A 16,188-nucleotide genomic window follows, 5' to 3' on the forward strand; every position below is an offset into this window, starting at 1 on the left:
AGAGATCTTACAGCAGCCTTTCAGTGTTTTAAAGGACACTACAGGAAATATGGGATGGACCACTTCATTAGAGTGCAGTGGTAGCACCAAGGGTAAAGGTTTTTAACTAAAAGAGATTAGACTTCGATGAGATACAAAAAAGAGATTGTTCACTATGTGGATGGTGAAGTGTTGGAACAGGTTGCTGGGGGAGGTTGTGGGTGCCCTGTCTCTACAGGTGTTCAAGGCCAGCTAGATAGAATGATGGGCAAAACGATGTAGTGGGAGGTATCCCAAACAATTTCAGGGTGTTTGGAACTGGATGATGTTTAAGATTTCTTCTAACAGAAATCATAAGATTATACGATAAATCACTTCAGGTAACATTTTTCTTTGTTTCATATGTGTTAGTCTGCCTCCAGCATATACACAAGAGCTGACCTTTTTTCTTCAGTTGCTACTGTTTGGAAGTGTCCAAACAACAAAAATCACTTGCATAGGAAATGTTAGTTTCATCTGTGAAATTACAGTCACACCATTTATTTGGTAGAGTTTTTATCCTCTGAAAATCTTGACATCTCTTGATCCACGTTGAATTTTGTTGTTCTTCAGTCATCTGTAAGCACTAGGAAGTGACTGAAAGACTGAAAGCATTATTTGTTTTGTAATATCAATAATTATATCGTGATAAGAAAATTCATGTATGTATGCATTCAGTTTTCAGTTTTGTGTGGTATAGATTACACTTAAGATCACTGAGGATTTGGATTTGATTAAAAATATAAGAATATTACTTTAGCACATTCTGGGTGCAAGGAAAACATAAATAATATATACAGTAATGGAATACAAAATTCTCTGTGATACTTCAAATAAAATTTTAAAGTTTATAAAATTAGGAAAGCAAAGAACTAAAACATTTAATAATAGAAGTGATGAATGGATATTAGTATAATGTAAGGGGAAATAAAAAATAGTTGGTTTTCTTATATATAATGTATAAAGATGAAATGATGGAAAGAGTGGCCACAGAACACTGCTGCACAAAGGTTTATTAGCAAGGTCTGTATTTCATGACACACATTTGTACTAATGATAAATACTTTTTGGGGCAGAGGAGAAGAAAGAAAAAGAAAGAGAAAATGGTTAGAAAAAGCTGAGAAGGTGATCCCCCCAATATTCTTTTTCCAAAATAATTCTGTATATTATATCAAGACAAACTACAACTCCTCTTTGGTTGTTCCTGCATATGATGCTGTTACTGCTGATGGGAATGTGTACTGATTGGAGAAGGTTCTGCTTTAGGTTTACTGCTGAAGCTGAAATACACAAATAGGTCCCACAGTATAAAGCAGAAGCTGTAGCCAAATGTAGAAAGAAATCAGAGGTGAGAAGGAAAGGGTGATTCTAACATCTGTAGTAACTGCTTCCCATGGGAAACCACTAAAAGAATCAGGATTTGCAATTAATATGAATGCTGAGCAGAATAACAAACATGAGTGTTAACACAGAAAAAATATTACCGCAGAGGTCTTGGGTTACATGCTCCTGGGAGCCTCTATGAAAGGGTAGAAATCTGCAAGTGAGAAGCAGGATAAAGGATTGCAAATGGAAGGTCCTGAGAGATACAAGATGTGAAGGAAACAAAGGCACTGGGCAACATACGTAGAAAGTTCATGAAGGAGAGAAATAAATTAGGGAGGAAGAGTAAAGATTTAGAAAATTTTTTAAATTAATAAAAAGTTTATAACTGGAAAATAGCTGATATTTCAGCAACTCATGGATGAGTTCCATTTCAAAATTATGATGTATTTCTGCACATATATTTGGAATATTAGAGAATGTAATGTGTAGTCACTGATGTTTTTCGTGTGCTTAGACACATAGTTGCAGTGATTACACAATTGTTGAATCTCTTGGCAATAGTCATTCATTTATGGAGGCTATGAAGTATATATATATATTTACTCTTAACATTTTTTTTTTTTTTTTTTTTAAATAAAGCACTTATTTTTCAGGTCAAGCAATGTGTATCATTACAGTTATAGAACCACTTTCTGCTTGTACATGGGTGTACCTGATGGCAAGTAGAAGAGAGTAATTTTCAGAAAGTTACAGTTTATCTGGAGACTACAGGCCTTAGTTAGTGTAGGTACTAAAAGTTCTTTGGAATTAAGCAAATGAAATTCTGTCCATTTCTTCAGTAATTGCTTCTTATATAATAATATTGCTGCAAATGGTATCAATGCTGAGAAAAAATCTGATCCTAATAAGCAGTTAATTTCAGAAGGTGTATTTAAATATTTGAGAGTTTATCTTAATACTGCAGGCCACAGACAGCCATAGCCTAGAAAGATGTTTTGATGTAACTAAATGAAATTCCATTCATTCCTCTCAATAATTGCTTAGCAGACTTTTAAAATAAATCTCCCCTTTGCTGACTGCATTCTAAAAACTGCTGATCAGAATAACAATCACTTCCACAAGTGATTAGCATTCAGCAGCAATATGTCCCTTGAGCATAATGAGAGACCAGACAGTCTAGTCAATGGATTGTCTGTTCATGCAATGCTTGTGTTTGTGTTTTCTTAGTGCATAATTTAGCTAGTTCTGTGTTCATAGGTGATACGAATTTTATGTACTCAATGTATATTGTTAGATAGCACATATCCAGCACATTATAAAGCTCCGGTCTAACTCCCATGGATTTTGGAGCAGTGTAAACATGGCACACAGATTACCTCTTTTTCTAATACAGTAGCTATAAGTAATGCAAATAATGGTGTTGATATTGAAGGAGCAATGGGAAAATCTGCATAGGAAAAATGTGATGAAAAGATTTTGTTGTTTTTTCTCAAGCTGTAATTCTAGTGTAGTGTATTTCTTATAGCAGGATAGAAGTGAAATTTCATGCTAGAAATATAAACACAGTTTTATAACTTTAAAGATGAAGATCACTGCTAATTTCGTTTCTCTTTTTCTTCTGGTTCAACTTTGTGTCTTGCAAACCTGATCATTATTCTTGTCTCAAGGTAAAATCATTTCTCTCTGGGACTTCACCTATTTTCCATCTTCAAGTTGTCATTTTGTTTTAGGTTGCTTTTATTCACCGTACAGTCCTGCAGCTTGATATCAGCATTTTTAACCTGGACAGAGTAGATAAAGATGTGGACTTTAATTGCATCCACTGAAACAAAGTCAGTTCATTAGCATGTGTTAGATGTCTGACTATCTTCAGGTTTGAGAATGCACACAGTTTTACAGCTGAGTTCGTCAACTAAAGATATTAAAGTGAATCTATAGTTTACTTGTTCAGCTATAAAAAGCTTTAGGAAAAGAGAAGATCTTTAATTTACAACCTTTCACACTTTGTCAGTTATGTTTCAGATGCTATCACCTGAATCTCACTTGACGAAAGCCAAACTACTGAAAGTCAGCTCCATCTTTCAGTTATCATGCACATAATTCATGATGGCTGCTTTGAAAGTAATGCCTCCTATTCTATTATGCTGGAACACAACAGCAGAAGCAGATGTTGATGATATGGCAGTGGATGTTGAGCCTTCCTGCCGGTATTCCAATATATGTTGTTGCCATGTGAAAGATGGCAGCAGAGGGGCAGTCTGACAGTGTGGTGTTTAACACAGAAGTGTGTATGAAGCAAACGTGTTTCATGGAATTCTCTTCGGCAGTGAAAGTGGCACTTATTGGTATTTACTGGGACTTAACATTTATGGAAACCAAAGAGTGGATGGAGCACAGTAGGTGGTGAGTGGTGCTTTTCAGGAGTGGTGACAGTGACAGTGTATCACTTCTACAGGTTCATATTTTTACAAGCATGACATGCAGGCTATTGTTCATCACTGGCAAAAATGCATAGCTGATGGTGGTGACTATGCTGAAAAACACTGCTTTGTAGCTGAGAATTTTCTCTATCAATGGTGTTACTATGCTCTTCATATGTCTTGTAGTTTCTATGGAAATAAATAGGAGGCATTTCTTTCAGAGCAATCTACTTTGCTCTGAAACATACACAAAAAATGATTATATATACTGATAGTGAATAAAACACTGTTGATAGAATAATTGTTTAATCTGAGTGAAAGAAAAAGAAGAATAAGGGTGCAAATCAGAGATTAAGAGAAACAGTTGTGCATTACACCAAGGAAGGCTGCAAAGCTTGTTAAGTGTTAATGTTTGATACTTCTCTTACTTTTCTATATTTCCCTCCTCCCGAAATATGGATTTCCCCTTTTTTTTTTTTTTTTTTTCTGTTTTCCTTTCTTTCCTTTTTTTTTTTTTTTTTTTTCCCAGATTCACTGAATTAAATGAACTTTCTAAGTTGCGTGATTTAGAGTGTGGGTCAATTTTTTCCAACTTTCACTCATTTACAAATTACAATAGATCATTCTTGTGAATGATCAGAATGATTCATCTTGTGAATAATCTCTTTAGCAAAAATCTTTTATATTAAAATATACTATATAAATTGGAGAAGAAACGTTCAGGTTTTTTCTCTGTTTCAGTGCAGTACTGTTGCAGATTATTCACTTGAAACAGAACTCAATCTTTTTTCTTTCCTTTAATTCCTTATTTTGAATACACTTTATTGTTTTATAACTGATGGAGAACACATACTCCTTCTACCTGGCTGGCAATATTATCTATGTTAGGACCATAATGTCTAGAAATAGAGCCTTCTGTCAAAAGAACCTCAGTAGGATCAAAGTTAAATGTCTCCATATTAATCCTAGCTATTGCTCAGATAAGAGGCAGATCCTGAGCTTCAATACCTATGAGGAAGGCTTTTGTTTTCATAGTGATACTACCAGTTTCATTCAAATTTGCAAATGATTCACTGAGTACATGAGGATACTTTTTCTGATATTGTTTGCCTGCTCCAGAATCATTTGGCTGTCAGGAAGTGAGTATTGTCATCAGTATTATAAGCAAAGAATACATAAATATTTAAGCGTACAATAATCAAAAATCTGAATATGCACAATGGAAAGTGCAATTGTGCTTTGAAAGAAACTTACAATTATAGTCCTGCTATGAGGACTTACATCAAGTTGATGCACAGTCCTTTCATTAAGGCAGATAGGAAAAGAACCCATATATTCAACTTCAAAGGCAAAAATTCCTAACATTTTTACTGAATCTTAATATGTTGATGGCAAATTAAAAACTGATATATAATGTAGCTTACCTGATTATATTATATATAGGTAAGAAAAGGCGATATTACATGCACAACAGTGAGTAGTAAGCAAAGGAATCTAAGGACATTGCTTTGCTTGTCTGTCTGAAATGCATGAAAGTTTCCGTACAAATACAGAATTGCAGTAGAGTTTTATGGGAGTTTGATTAATGTAATTTCCCATTTGTTGTGCAGGATTACAGCAGTAAATTTGAGATTTTTTCGCACCAAGTATGTTTTGACAGGTTATACTGGAGTTATTATCTGTCACAGTACTAGATCAAATATAAATGGCAATAAGACATCTTCACTAATATGAGCAGAAATGTCATTAGTACATGCACTTAACAATTCATCACAAATTATATTAATATACTCCCACATACAAATGTGTATTTCACTTTAGATAAAACAGTTGATCTGTGTATTATGCTGTGACAGCAGAAGTGGATATAACTGTTATTTTTTAAAGTCATAAGATGCATATTTAAATATTGGAACAAAATAAATAAAAGTTTTTCTACTTTCTGCAGGAATTAGAAAATATGCATGTTTTTATGTGGTGAGAAGTAAGTTAAGAGTTCTAACATGCATATTACTGGGCAGGATGTACATTGCAGATAGCACTCTCTTGTTCCAAAATTTATTGTTTTTCTAACAATTAATTAAGCGTACAGTTTTGTAATTGGTTCATTCCCCAGTTTTAGTGGAAAATTGATCACTAATTTATCAATAAGGTACTATTAGAATTTTATTTCCTTTCTTCAGTGCTCCCAGTATGCTAAGATGTGAGTCAGGAAAAGAATGAATGACAGAGCTAAGGCCAGTAAAAAGGAAAAATCTTACTCAAGTACACCATGAGTTCATCAGATTTAAAAAAAAAAAAAAAAAAAAAAAAAGTAGGTTGGTAATGTTCTTTGTTAACAGTAACAGTTGGCCACCATCCAAGAATTTCTGCACCATTGTAGGAGCTGAATTAGGAGAAGTCACCATCTACTTCCTAACAGAACTATGAACCTTGGCAATCTGTCTGGTCATTATAGAAGCATTCTCAGAGAAGCAAGGGCAGGAGGAGCACAGCTTTCATTCAGAAGCAGTCAGTCATAGGTACCTAATTCACGCAGTGCCACTACACTCATCTAGTTATGGATATATGCTAATATAACTGCACCCACTTCAGGAAGAAGTGTTATGCCAAGGGACCTCAGCTAGAACTCCAACTGTTGCGTCAACAATCAAAAGAGTCATGAGAATATCTGAAAACAATATATGAGAACTGTATGTAGTGTTAATACAGTGATAAAACAAATTCTGCAATGCTGCTGCAAGGACTAAAAGCAATTTTATCAATCTGTGTCTGTTTATTTCAGCTTATACGCATTTGAAATTGAGCACATACAGAATGAATGCTCTAAGTGAAAAGCGATTGGTAAACTACAGAGAATCTCAAAGAGAATGTTAATAATCAGAGGTTTGAAAAATTATAAATGGGGAAGTCAGAAATAATTGGTTTTTTTTTTGTTTGTTTTATATGGTAGAAAGAAAATGTGTTAGCTTTCTGGTACATTAAAAGCTGTTAAAAAGATTATGCCAATCAACCATTTTCCCTTCCTGTGGGGCTCTACAAGTAAGAAATCAACTTTGCAGGAAAGAGTATCTATTTCATGGTATTGAAAGAATTTTCAAAATATAATGTCATGAATGGAGCAAACTGTAGGATGCTTTCTGCAGTCTCTTTAAGCTGTCAAGAACTGCTAACATTAGAGCCTTACTTTAAATGATAAAGTAGTACCTGCTAAACTGACAATGTAGTTTTTGTCAAATAACCACCAAGTTTTTTGTGTTATGATTCTGCACCCATAAATGAAATTGTTTCTCTTTGCTTTAGGATAAACTAGTAATTTTCTGGAAAATAAGGTTTTCCTGAGGCATGTACAGCAATGGGTTTAATGAAAACTATATTGTAAGTCTGTAATTTGAATTTATTTGCTTCATTCATTTGCTTTGTGCTTGAGGTAAGACATAAAGTACTACCTCATACAATTTTTTTCTTATTGCAGATAAAGGGACACTTATAGGTTATGGCCTTTAACATTTTGAGTTATAAACTTTCCTAACAAAAATTAAAATTCTGCATACTTTTTTTAAATGCAGGTAGTAATTCATTTTTGTTTAAGTTCTTTGTCGTATAGTACTGTACGACTACAGGGACTTTTTAAAGGAATTTCAGGCTTGAAAATGTTAGTGGTTTAATTAATTATTATTTAGGGAAAAAAAAAAAAAAAAAACTAGGAAATTCTTGTTTGTCAGATTATGTGGAAGGACCCAAGACTGGTATTTACAATGAGAAATACGTGTTCAAATTTTGAGTTCATCAGACAAGTACTTCTGGATGAGAACATTCTGATTTAAATTTACCATCAATTGTAAAGTTTTTACCACTTTCTGAGGAAGTTAATGAATACAGCTGTGTACTGGGAGGCTCATGTTGGTAATGTTTTTGGGGTGCTCTTTCTGATCAGTCTCACAAGAACGTGAAATAACTCTGAATGCTTTCAGCTGAAATTTCAGTTTTTTAAGCTGAAATAATGCTGAAAACTTTTAAGGCCTCTAGAATTTTAATCTCTTCACCAGTTTTCTGTTTCCCATTTTCATCCTTTCTCATCTCATGCCCAGCTTTCAAGTGAACAAAGAATTGTGAGAAGAACAGAACTTTGTTGAAACTCAGATGTTTTAAACTATTTTTTTTTCGTTAGTTTCTTACATAATACAACAGCTAAAAGAGATGGCTCTCTTGTATGGACCATAGAAAATCTTCAGTAGAACCCATGAATTGTTTAATATATCCATATTCTTATATGATTTTTTTTTTTTTCCCATTTAAAGGAATATTCAGGCTGCTTACAGTGATCAGCCTTGAGTACAGGAAAAGAATGGTGCATAAAAGTAGTCAGCCCATTCCCTAGTTCCTCTGGATTTACTTCATAGAAGCCTTTTACCTTTGGAAAATCTAGCTGTATTTAAACTGTTTGACAGACTTATCTTTCAAAATAGATTCACTATGGCCCTGTTTTCCGTGCTGTTATGAAGAGTTAAAAAAAAGGGGATGTCAGATTGATGAATTACAAATATAATTCTGAATTGTTACTGGCTTGTATAGACGAAGATGAAAGACAAGTTAGAGAGCATATTTCAAATATTCCCAACTCTCAATTTAAAGTCAGTTTCTTTTTATTTTAATGCATGTACCACACTCAGTCATAAGGATTATAATAGGAGTCATGCTTTTAATTATCAATAATCTTTCAGTGCTAATGACTAACCTAGTATTCATTTGTCTATACTATCTTACAAGTACGTATGCACTATAAATCCATATTAGAGATCACTGCATACAATTGTTCTCTGTTCTGCAGTGGAAAAAAAAATTATTTTTAGAAAAAAATGTTTAGAAACAATCAATTGTTTTGGGAACACACTTGGTGAGGCTTAGAAGTTCTGTCTTCCAGGGAAAAGGTGTTCAATTCCTTCAAAATTTAGAACTCTATTAAATCTGGTATTTCTTCAAACCAAAATCTAAACATAGACTGTTGAAAACTGTATGAAAACCATATGAAATCATATTTTTCACAGGACTTCAAAATTTTAATCTGCCATTTACTGTTGCATGAAAGTGAATGGATGACACATTGCCAAATCTTCTTCTAAAATGGCCTTCAAAGTGTGGGTGTTTTGTTTCATTTTTTCTTGTAGAATCCTTGCATTACAGTCTGTCACACTAGTGTTATTGTCTGTGATATTTAGACTCAGATCATCCTGATATTTATGTGTCATGGCATTGTTGCAAAAAGCACAATTACTTTAAATAGCAACTGCTTGCAGACAGAGCATTAGCTGAAATGTCTGAGGCACCCATCTAGCCTTTTAGCATTTAAGGCAGTTTTCATCAGCAACTATCAGCACTACTTTTCTATTGGACTATTACGATTCAGCGTTATAGAATCATAGAATAGTTTGGGTTGGAAAGGACCTTTAAAGAGACATTTTCTTTCAGCAAATAGAGATATTTTCTTTTTGAAGAAAGACTTTGAAAATGAACTCTGAGATTTTTGTCTGTAGAGGGCTATTATTATTATGAAAACCAAAGGAAGAAGTTTGTCACATGCTACTGTTATTTCAGATTTAACATAATTCATATGCTATTCATACAACAAGGAATACACTGTATGAATCTGCCTATTATTAGTTTACGCTCTCTTCCATGAACTGCATTTTGACCTTATAATCTCAGATAGTCTGTAACAATTAGTTCATTGTTAAGATTCACCTGAAGGGACTTCTCAGTCAAACTAATGGAACTTTGTACTGGAATACTATTTCTCTGCCCTTGGCTGTCAGGATTATTTGTATTTATATGTTCAGATGAAAATAACTTTTCTTCAGCTCTGTTTATGCAACCATCTGTTGTCTGTAATTTGTCAAAGTGTGAATATCCACAAACATTCTTAAGACTCTGGTCGCTAGTTAAGCCCCTCAAGTTTGAAATGGTCTCAAAATTCTCATTCTTCACAGAAAAGAAAGCAGTTCTTTTGCGTTCACTTTTGCTTTCAGAGAATGCTCAAACCTCCACAGAAAGTAAAGGTGATCTGCATGTAAGAGTTGTCAAGAAAGAAAAGATGTTTATGTTTGAGTAGCAGGATGCAAGAATGTTGTTATCATTAGTTATGTCTTCTAATTGTGTTTACTATTATGGTATTTACAAGATTTTATAATATATTTACATGTCTTTTGACAGCTGAAGTCATGAGAACTTATATATGGCAATTAGGCAGGATCAGATAGGAAAGGTAGTAGTAAGTGGTATTCTTGTCATTATTTGTAATTTAATTTTTCTTCAAAATTTCCAGTGAGTTCTTTCATTCTTATATGACTCTTGCCATCTACAGTGACAGGCAAGAGAGCATTAGAAAATTACTGGGGAAAGCTATTTTCTTGTAGAGTCAAGATGCCAAAAAATGTCTCACTGTGTACAGGCGTATGTAGTCTGCAGAGGAATAGCTCAGTCCTTGAAAGTGGGAACTGAGTGGATAAGTAGAGGATGAAGACTATGAAGTTCACCAAAATCTTGTTGCAAAATTGGTTTGAAAATGAATTAATTCCCTAGTCTGCATTTCTTTAGGAGAATGCCTACATTAAATGTCACTGTGCTTACCACATTCAAATTGTCAGGTTTCCAAACCACGTATACAAGTGAGGAAGACATTCCCCTTAACAGAAGACATTTAAGTGCAGTCCATAGAGCTGAAGTAAAATACATCTAGCAATCACCTTTTAAAAATAGATTTGTAAACATTTCATACTACATTATGGGTGATGTAAGGGTTTTGAGAATTCTTTTTCTGAAAAAAATATTAATGTATAACCTAAAAAGAAACTTACTTTAAGAGCTGCAGTCCAGGATTGTAATCACATGTTTTTGAAAAATCTGGATAAAACATTTAGCAGGAACTCTGCTTTAGATAATAGTGTCTGAACATTTGATTGTCTCAATTATTTGGTTCTTTTCTTCTGAGAATGCTGGTACAAAACATTGTTCTCATCTTTCACGAAGATATATTGTTAGGAATGTTGATATTGTAAGTGTTGTGATCAATAGCAAAAATCTAGGGACAGATAAGAACACATCTTTGAAGACCTCTTGTCCCAGGAAAAAATCAAGAGACAATAAGAATAAAGAATATAATTTCATCAAAAAAATACCTCATATTCTATTCCAGAAAATCAAAATTGTATCAATCAAAAATCAGTTTTTCTTTCTAAAAAAATTGATACTTACTTTCATAATTTCCACTTTCAAATAATGCATACAGTGATCTATAGATTGTGTTTATTTTAAACAATATTTAATTTTGTGTAAGCCGTCTTCCGGGAATAGTGTTCTGTATCAGCTAGATATCACAGAAAGTATCCCAGAAAAATTGGAAAATTGATGGAGTGTATTTTTGAAAAGCTAATAAATGAAGAAAAGCAAAGGCTGATTATAAAAGAGCAGGCATATAAGTTTTCTCCCATCTTAACTGAAAAGGATAAATTTTCTACAAATTTCTGGATAAATGTTTAACATTAGATTATCATACTCCTAGTTCTGTTCTTAATACCTCCCCAGGACTGTCTCAAATGGAAACACATTAGCAAGTGTTGTTTTTGGAGAACACACAACTTTCAAAGTTTCTTCTAGTTAGTTCTGGTAAGAGTGTTAGCTGCTAAATATATATATATATATACAATGTCTTCTTATAGGAGATAAAATAAAGCACAACTGTTCTAGATAAAATACAACTAAGTTACAGTATCTACATTAAGGTAAAGTGAAATGAGTATGCTGCAGTTGCTTTATTTACTGCTAGGAGTCCTGCAAAGTTTATCACTGATATTCATTATATATTTAGTAATTGCTCTTTCAGCAATTTTGTTACAGACAGAACTGACGTTTTTGTATAATATATCTGTCAGTGAAACACAAATATTTTTGTATAGTCCCCGTACTATTTTGTATCATCTTCTTTGAATGTATTAGACATCTTGTATTGATTTTTTTCTTAATAGCGTTCATCATAAATACTAAACATCATATTCAGTCTCAAAAAAGATTGTAAGCGTATGCTCTCTTCTGCATTATCTTAGAATTATTTCAGCTTGTTAATACAATCTATAGTGTTTTAAAATGGAGATTTCTCTGAATGAAATGTCCTATGTCTTTTAAAATGTGTTGAATGAAACCATATCATCTGTATAAATTATCAAATCATATCTTTTAAGTTCCTACAAACATGATTTTGCTTTATGCATCATAACACTGAATTAAGAAGGAAATTGTATTTTCACAATGCACTTAATAGTTGCAGATACTTTTTTATTTCTCTGTGTACTAAAATTATTTCTCAGATAAATTCAGTATTATACCGAGATATTTCTGAACATGCTAAATGTGTTTCATACAAGGGCTGCTCCAAAAATAATATCTTCTGTTTTGTTATGTTGGCCCAGAGTGTCAGAGGCAGATAGTGGTGGTATGGCAATAAAGGTTGAGCTTTCTCATCTTACATTATTGTGTTGCCAGGTGACAGATGGCAGCAAAGGGGCATTCTGACAAAATGGTGTCTGACATGGTTGTGCATATGAAGCAAAGGTGTGTCATTGAATTCCTCCAAGTGAAAGAAAAAACTGCATCTAATGACATTCATCAACACTTGCTGAATGTTAACCAAACAGTGGGTGTGAGTGCAGTGAGGTAGTGAGTGCTGCATTTCGGCAGTGGCAACAGCAGCAGAGTGCCATCTTGTCTTGTGCATATTTTTACAATCACAGTATGCAGACTTTTGTTCATCAGTGGCAAAAACGCATAGCTAATAGGAATGTGTGGAAGAGTAGTGTTTTACAGATGAGATTTTGCTCTATCAAAGAGTGTTATTGTACTCTTTGAATCTGTTGTATTTTCCATGTAAACAGAGACATTCTGTTTGGAGCAACAAACATACTAGCATCAGAGAAACACTTTATATGTTTTCAGACTGACATAAAATAGATTAAATATGACAAGTATTCAAAAACTTGTGTATCTACACTCACTAGATTAATATGTTATTAAATTATAGTATGTTAAAGAGGAGTTAATCAGGTTATGTTTTATCTATTATAAATTGTCTATTATAAATTTTTATATAATTATATATATATAACTGTAATATAAAAATTACAATTATCTATTATAAATTTATATATTTATAAATTTATTATAAATTTATTTATCACAAAATAACTATTAGTTTTTCTTTAGTGTATCTACACATATTGGTACATTTGACCATCCACACCACACCTCTGAATATATAAATACCCATTGTAGAAGAAGATATTAGAAGCCTCGCTCTCAGAAAAGCAGTTCTTGTGGAAAATGAAATATCTTGTATTGAATCCATAGCTGTTTTTAAACATTGTAACTCCTTACATTTTGAAACCTACAATGACTAAACACTCTGGCATACAACAAACAGCAGTTTTACAGTATTAAAGAATTCTATGTTTTTCACTACAGGTGAAATGTGATCAGTACTGGCCAAGCAGAGGCACAGAAACTTATGGACTCATCCAAGTGACCCTTTTAGACACGGTTGAATTGGCAACATACTGTGTTCGTACATTTGCACTTTACAAGGTATATAATTTCTTTTATTCCTTCTCCCTCTTTGCTTTCTTTTCTCTTCCTTTCCCTTCTACTCTCTTCTTCTTTTCCTTCTCTCTTTTTCCTTATTTCTCTCTATTTTCCCTCCACATACTCCCTTCCTTCCTCCTTTCTTTTTCTTCCTGCCTTCCCTCCTCTTTTTCTCCTTCTCATTATTCTCATCCCCTCCTTCTCTCGCTTTACCCCTTAGCAAAACTGAAAAATGAAACCTACTGTCAGCGTATACTCATATTCCAGCATGGTATTTTGTAGATTAATACAGAAATCTCTTTATTCATAACTTCACTGTGTGAAATATTAACCGAAGTACTAGATCTTCTTGTGATTAATTGCTGCAGATTATGATTAAAGCTCTTACATTGTTTCAGTGATGCAATTTTGAATATAAGAAAATTTTTTTCCTCCACATAGCCTGAGTTCAGTTTCTCTCCAGTACCAAATATGATTCAAATTGCCTCCTCTGCTATGTATTCCTCTCCAAGTGTTTCACTTACTGGCCCTGATATCACATAAAATGGCAATTTTGTCATAAAGTTTTTTGGTTTTTTTTTTCATTTCTTAGAATGGTTCAAGTGAGAAAAGGGAAGTGAGGCAATTCCAGTTCACTGCCTGGCCTGACCATGGTGTTCCAGAACACCCAACACCATTCTTAGCTTTCCTGAGACGTGTCAAGACCTGTAACCCACCTGATGCTGGTCCGATGGTAGTGCATTGCAGGTAAGCTCAGAATGTATTTTATGTCAAGATTATTGCTTTCTGGTTCATTGCAGATGCAAACCTTCACTTGTAAAGACTTCTGAGTTTGTCAAAAACTCAGTTACACTGAGTAGTTACACTGAAAATAATAGAACAGAATATGGCACTGCCAAGTTAGATGGGTCGAAAATATTTCCTTTCGTTTGTGCGGGGGAAATTAATTTTAGAATATCTGAAGTTCTGCAGGGTGAACAGGTGACTTCAGTCTATATCTCTATGGATACAGAAGTATCTATTTTTCAGATGACAGCAGGAAAGGAAAGAGGATCCTGCTGGTTTAAGAGGCTGCGTATTGAAGAAAACATGATCTGAAAAATAAAACAGCTTCTGAAATTATGATTTGCATTGTGTAGGAAAGTAAATAACATAAAAATTAAGAATGTTAAACTGTAACTTTTATCAAAAATAGGTAGAAACTTTGATCTATTTTCAAGGTTAACTTCTTGAGAACTGTGAGGATATGCAGGGGCATTGGCAATGGCAAAAGCCATATATGGAGAACAGTTCCTGGGAGATGATTGCTCTATGATGCTTGCAACTAGCAAAATATTTGGGACACTACAAGAGATGAATTAATAAACTTTAAAGAGAACAACATCAACTTCTCTTAAAGGTTTTCTAGCAAGGAAACTGAAGACAAGGAGAAGGGGAATCTTTGGAAATATTTGACAAGAGCAAACCTGCTAGAAATATGTAAGATCATACTAAGGTTAGCAGCATACCCTTACAAATGCTGATAGAAATAACCTGTCATAACCCACTCAGATTAGGACTATGTTGTAGTAATTAACAATTTATTGTGCTGTCATATTCAAAGTGAATTCATAAGATTACTGATTTTTGTAGACTTCATTTTTCCATAGAATCGTAGAATAGTTTATGTTGGAAGGAATCTTAAAGATCATAGAATCATAGAATCACAAAGGTTGGAAAAGACCTCCAAGATCATTCAGTCCAACCATCCAGCTCCCACAAATATTTCCCCTCTAAACCATGTGCCTTAGAACAGCATCTAAATGTTTCATGAACACCTCCAGGGAAAGTGACTCCAGCACCTCCCCAGGCACACTGTTCCAGCACATAACCACTCTTTTGGAGAACAAATTTTTTCCTAGTATCCAACCTGAATAAAGGCTGTTGCAACTTTGAGGTTATTCCCTTTAATCCTATGACTAGCTACACAGGAGAAGAGGCTGACCCCCACTTTGCCTCAACCTCCTTTCAAGCAGCTGTAGAGAGCTCCCCTAAGCCTCTTCTTTTCCAGACTGAACAATTCGAGTTCCCTCAGCCGCTCCTTATAAGACTTAGTCCAGACCCCTCACCAGCTTCATTGCCTTCTCTAGACATACTTCTGGGCCTTGATGTCTTTCTTGTAGTGAGGGGCCCTAAACAACACAGTACTCAATTTGCAGCTTTACCATCACTGAGTACAGAGGGACAACACTGTTTCTGGTACAAGCCAGAATGCTGCTGGCCCTCTTGTTCACTGAGCGTGCTGCTGGCTCATGTACCAGCATGAGTATCAACCAACACCCTCAGGTCCTTTCTTCCATGCAGTCTTCCAACTACTCTGCCACTGGCCTGTGGCGTTACCTGGGGATGTTGTGGCCAAATTGCAGAACTTGGCACTTGGTCTGTTGAACTTCATCCCACTGACCTCAGCCCAGCAATCTAGCCTGTCCGAATCCCTCTGTATGGCCTCCCTACCCCCAGGCAGATCAATACTTCCTGCCAATGTGGTGTCATTTGCAGACTTGCTAATGGTGTACTCAACCAACTTTACCAGGTTATCGCTAAAAATATTGAATAGGAGTGGCTCCAGTACTGACCCCCGGGGATCACCACTCATGACCAGTCACTGGTTGTATTTAATTCCATACACCACCACTTTCTGGGCCTGGCCCTCCACTCTGTTCTTTACCCATAAAAGAGTGTACCTGTCCAAGCCAGAGGCTGCCAGCTTCTCCAGAATACTGTGGGAGACAGTGTCAAAGGCTTTGCTGATTCTAGG

At 34.5% G+C, this 16,188-nt stretch overlaps 1 protein-coding gene across 2 annotated transcripts in view; it reads left to right on the forward strand.

Moving 5' to 3' along the window:
- The window catches only part of PTPRD (protein tyrosine phosphatase receptor type D), a gene marked incomplete at both ends in the record, with an annotated part of 269,207 nt that overhangs the window by 219,145 nt on the left and 33,874 nt on the right, over positions 1–16,188 (forward strand). For both annotated transcript variants that reach the window (XM_079548803.1, XM_079548804.1), the window contains 2 exons: positions 13,275–13,394; positions 13,984–14,138. In XM_079548803.1, coding sequence (XP_079404929.1) covers positions 13,275–13,394; positions 13,984–14,138 — 275 coding nt within the window. The remainder of the gene's footprint in view (positions 1–13,274; positions 13,395–13,983; positions 14,139–16,188) is intronic.

The sequence above is a fragment of the Tetrao urogallus genome (genome assembly GCF_951394365.1).
Source record: "Tetrao urogallus genome assembly, chromosome: Z".
NCBI classification, from domain to species: Eukaryota; Metazoa; Chordata; class Aves; order Galliformes; family Phasianidae; genus Tetrao; species Tetrao urogallus.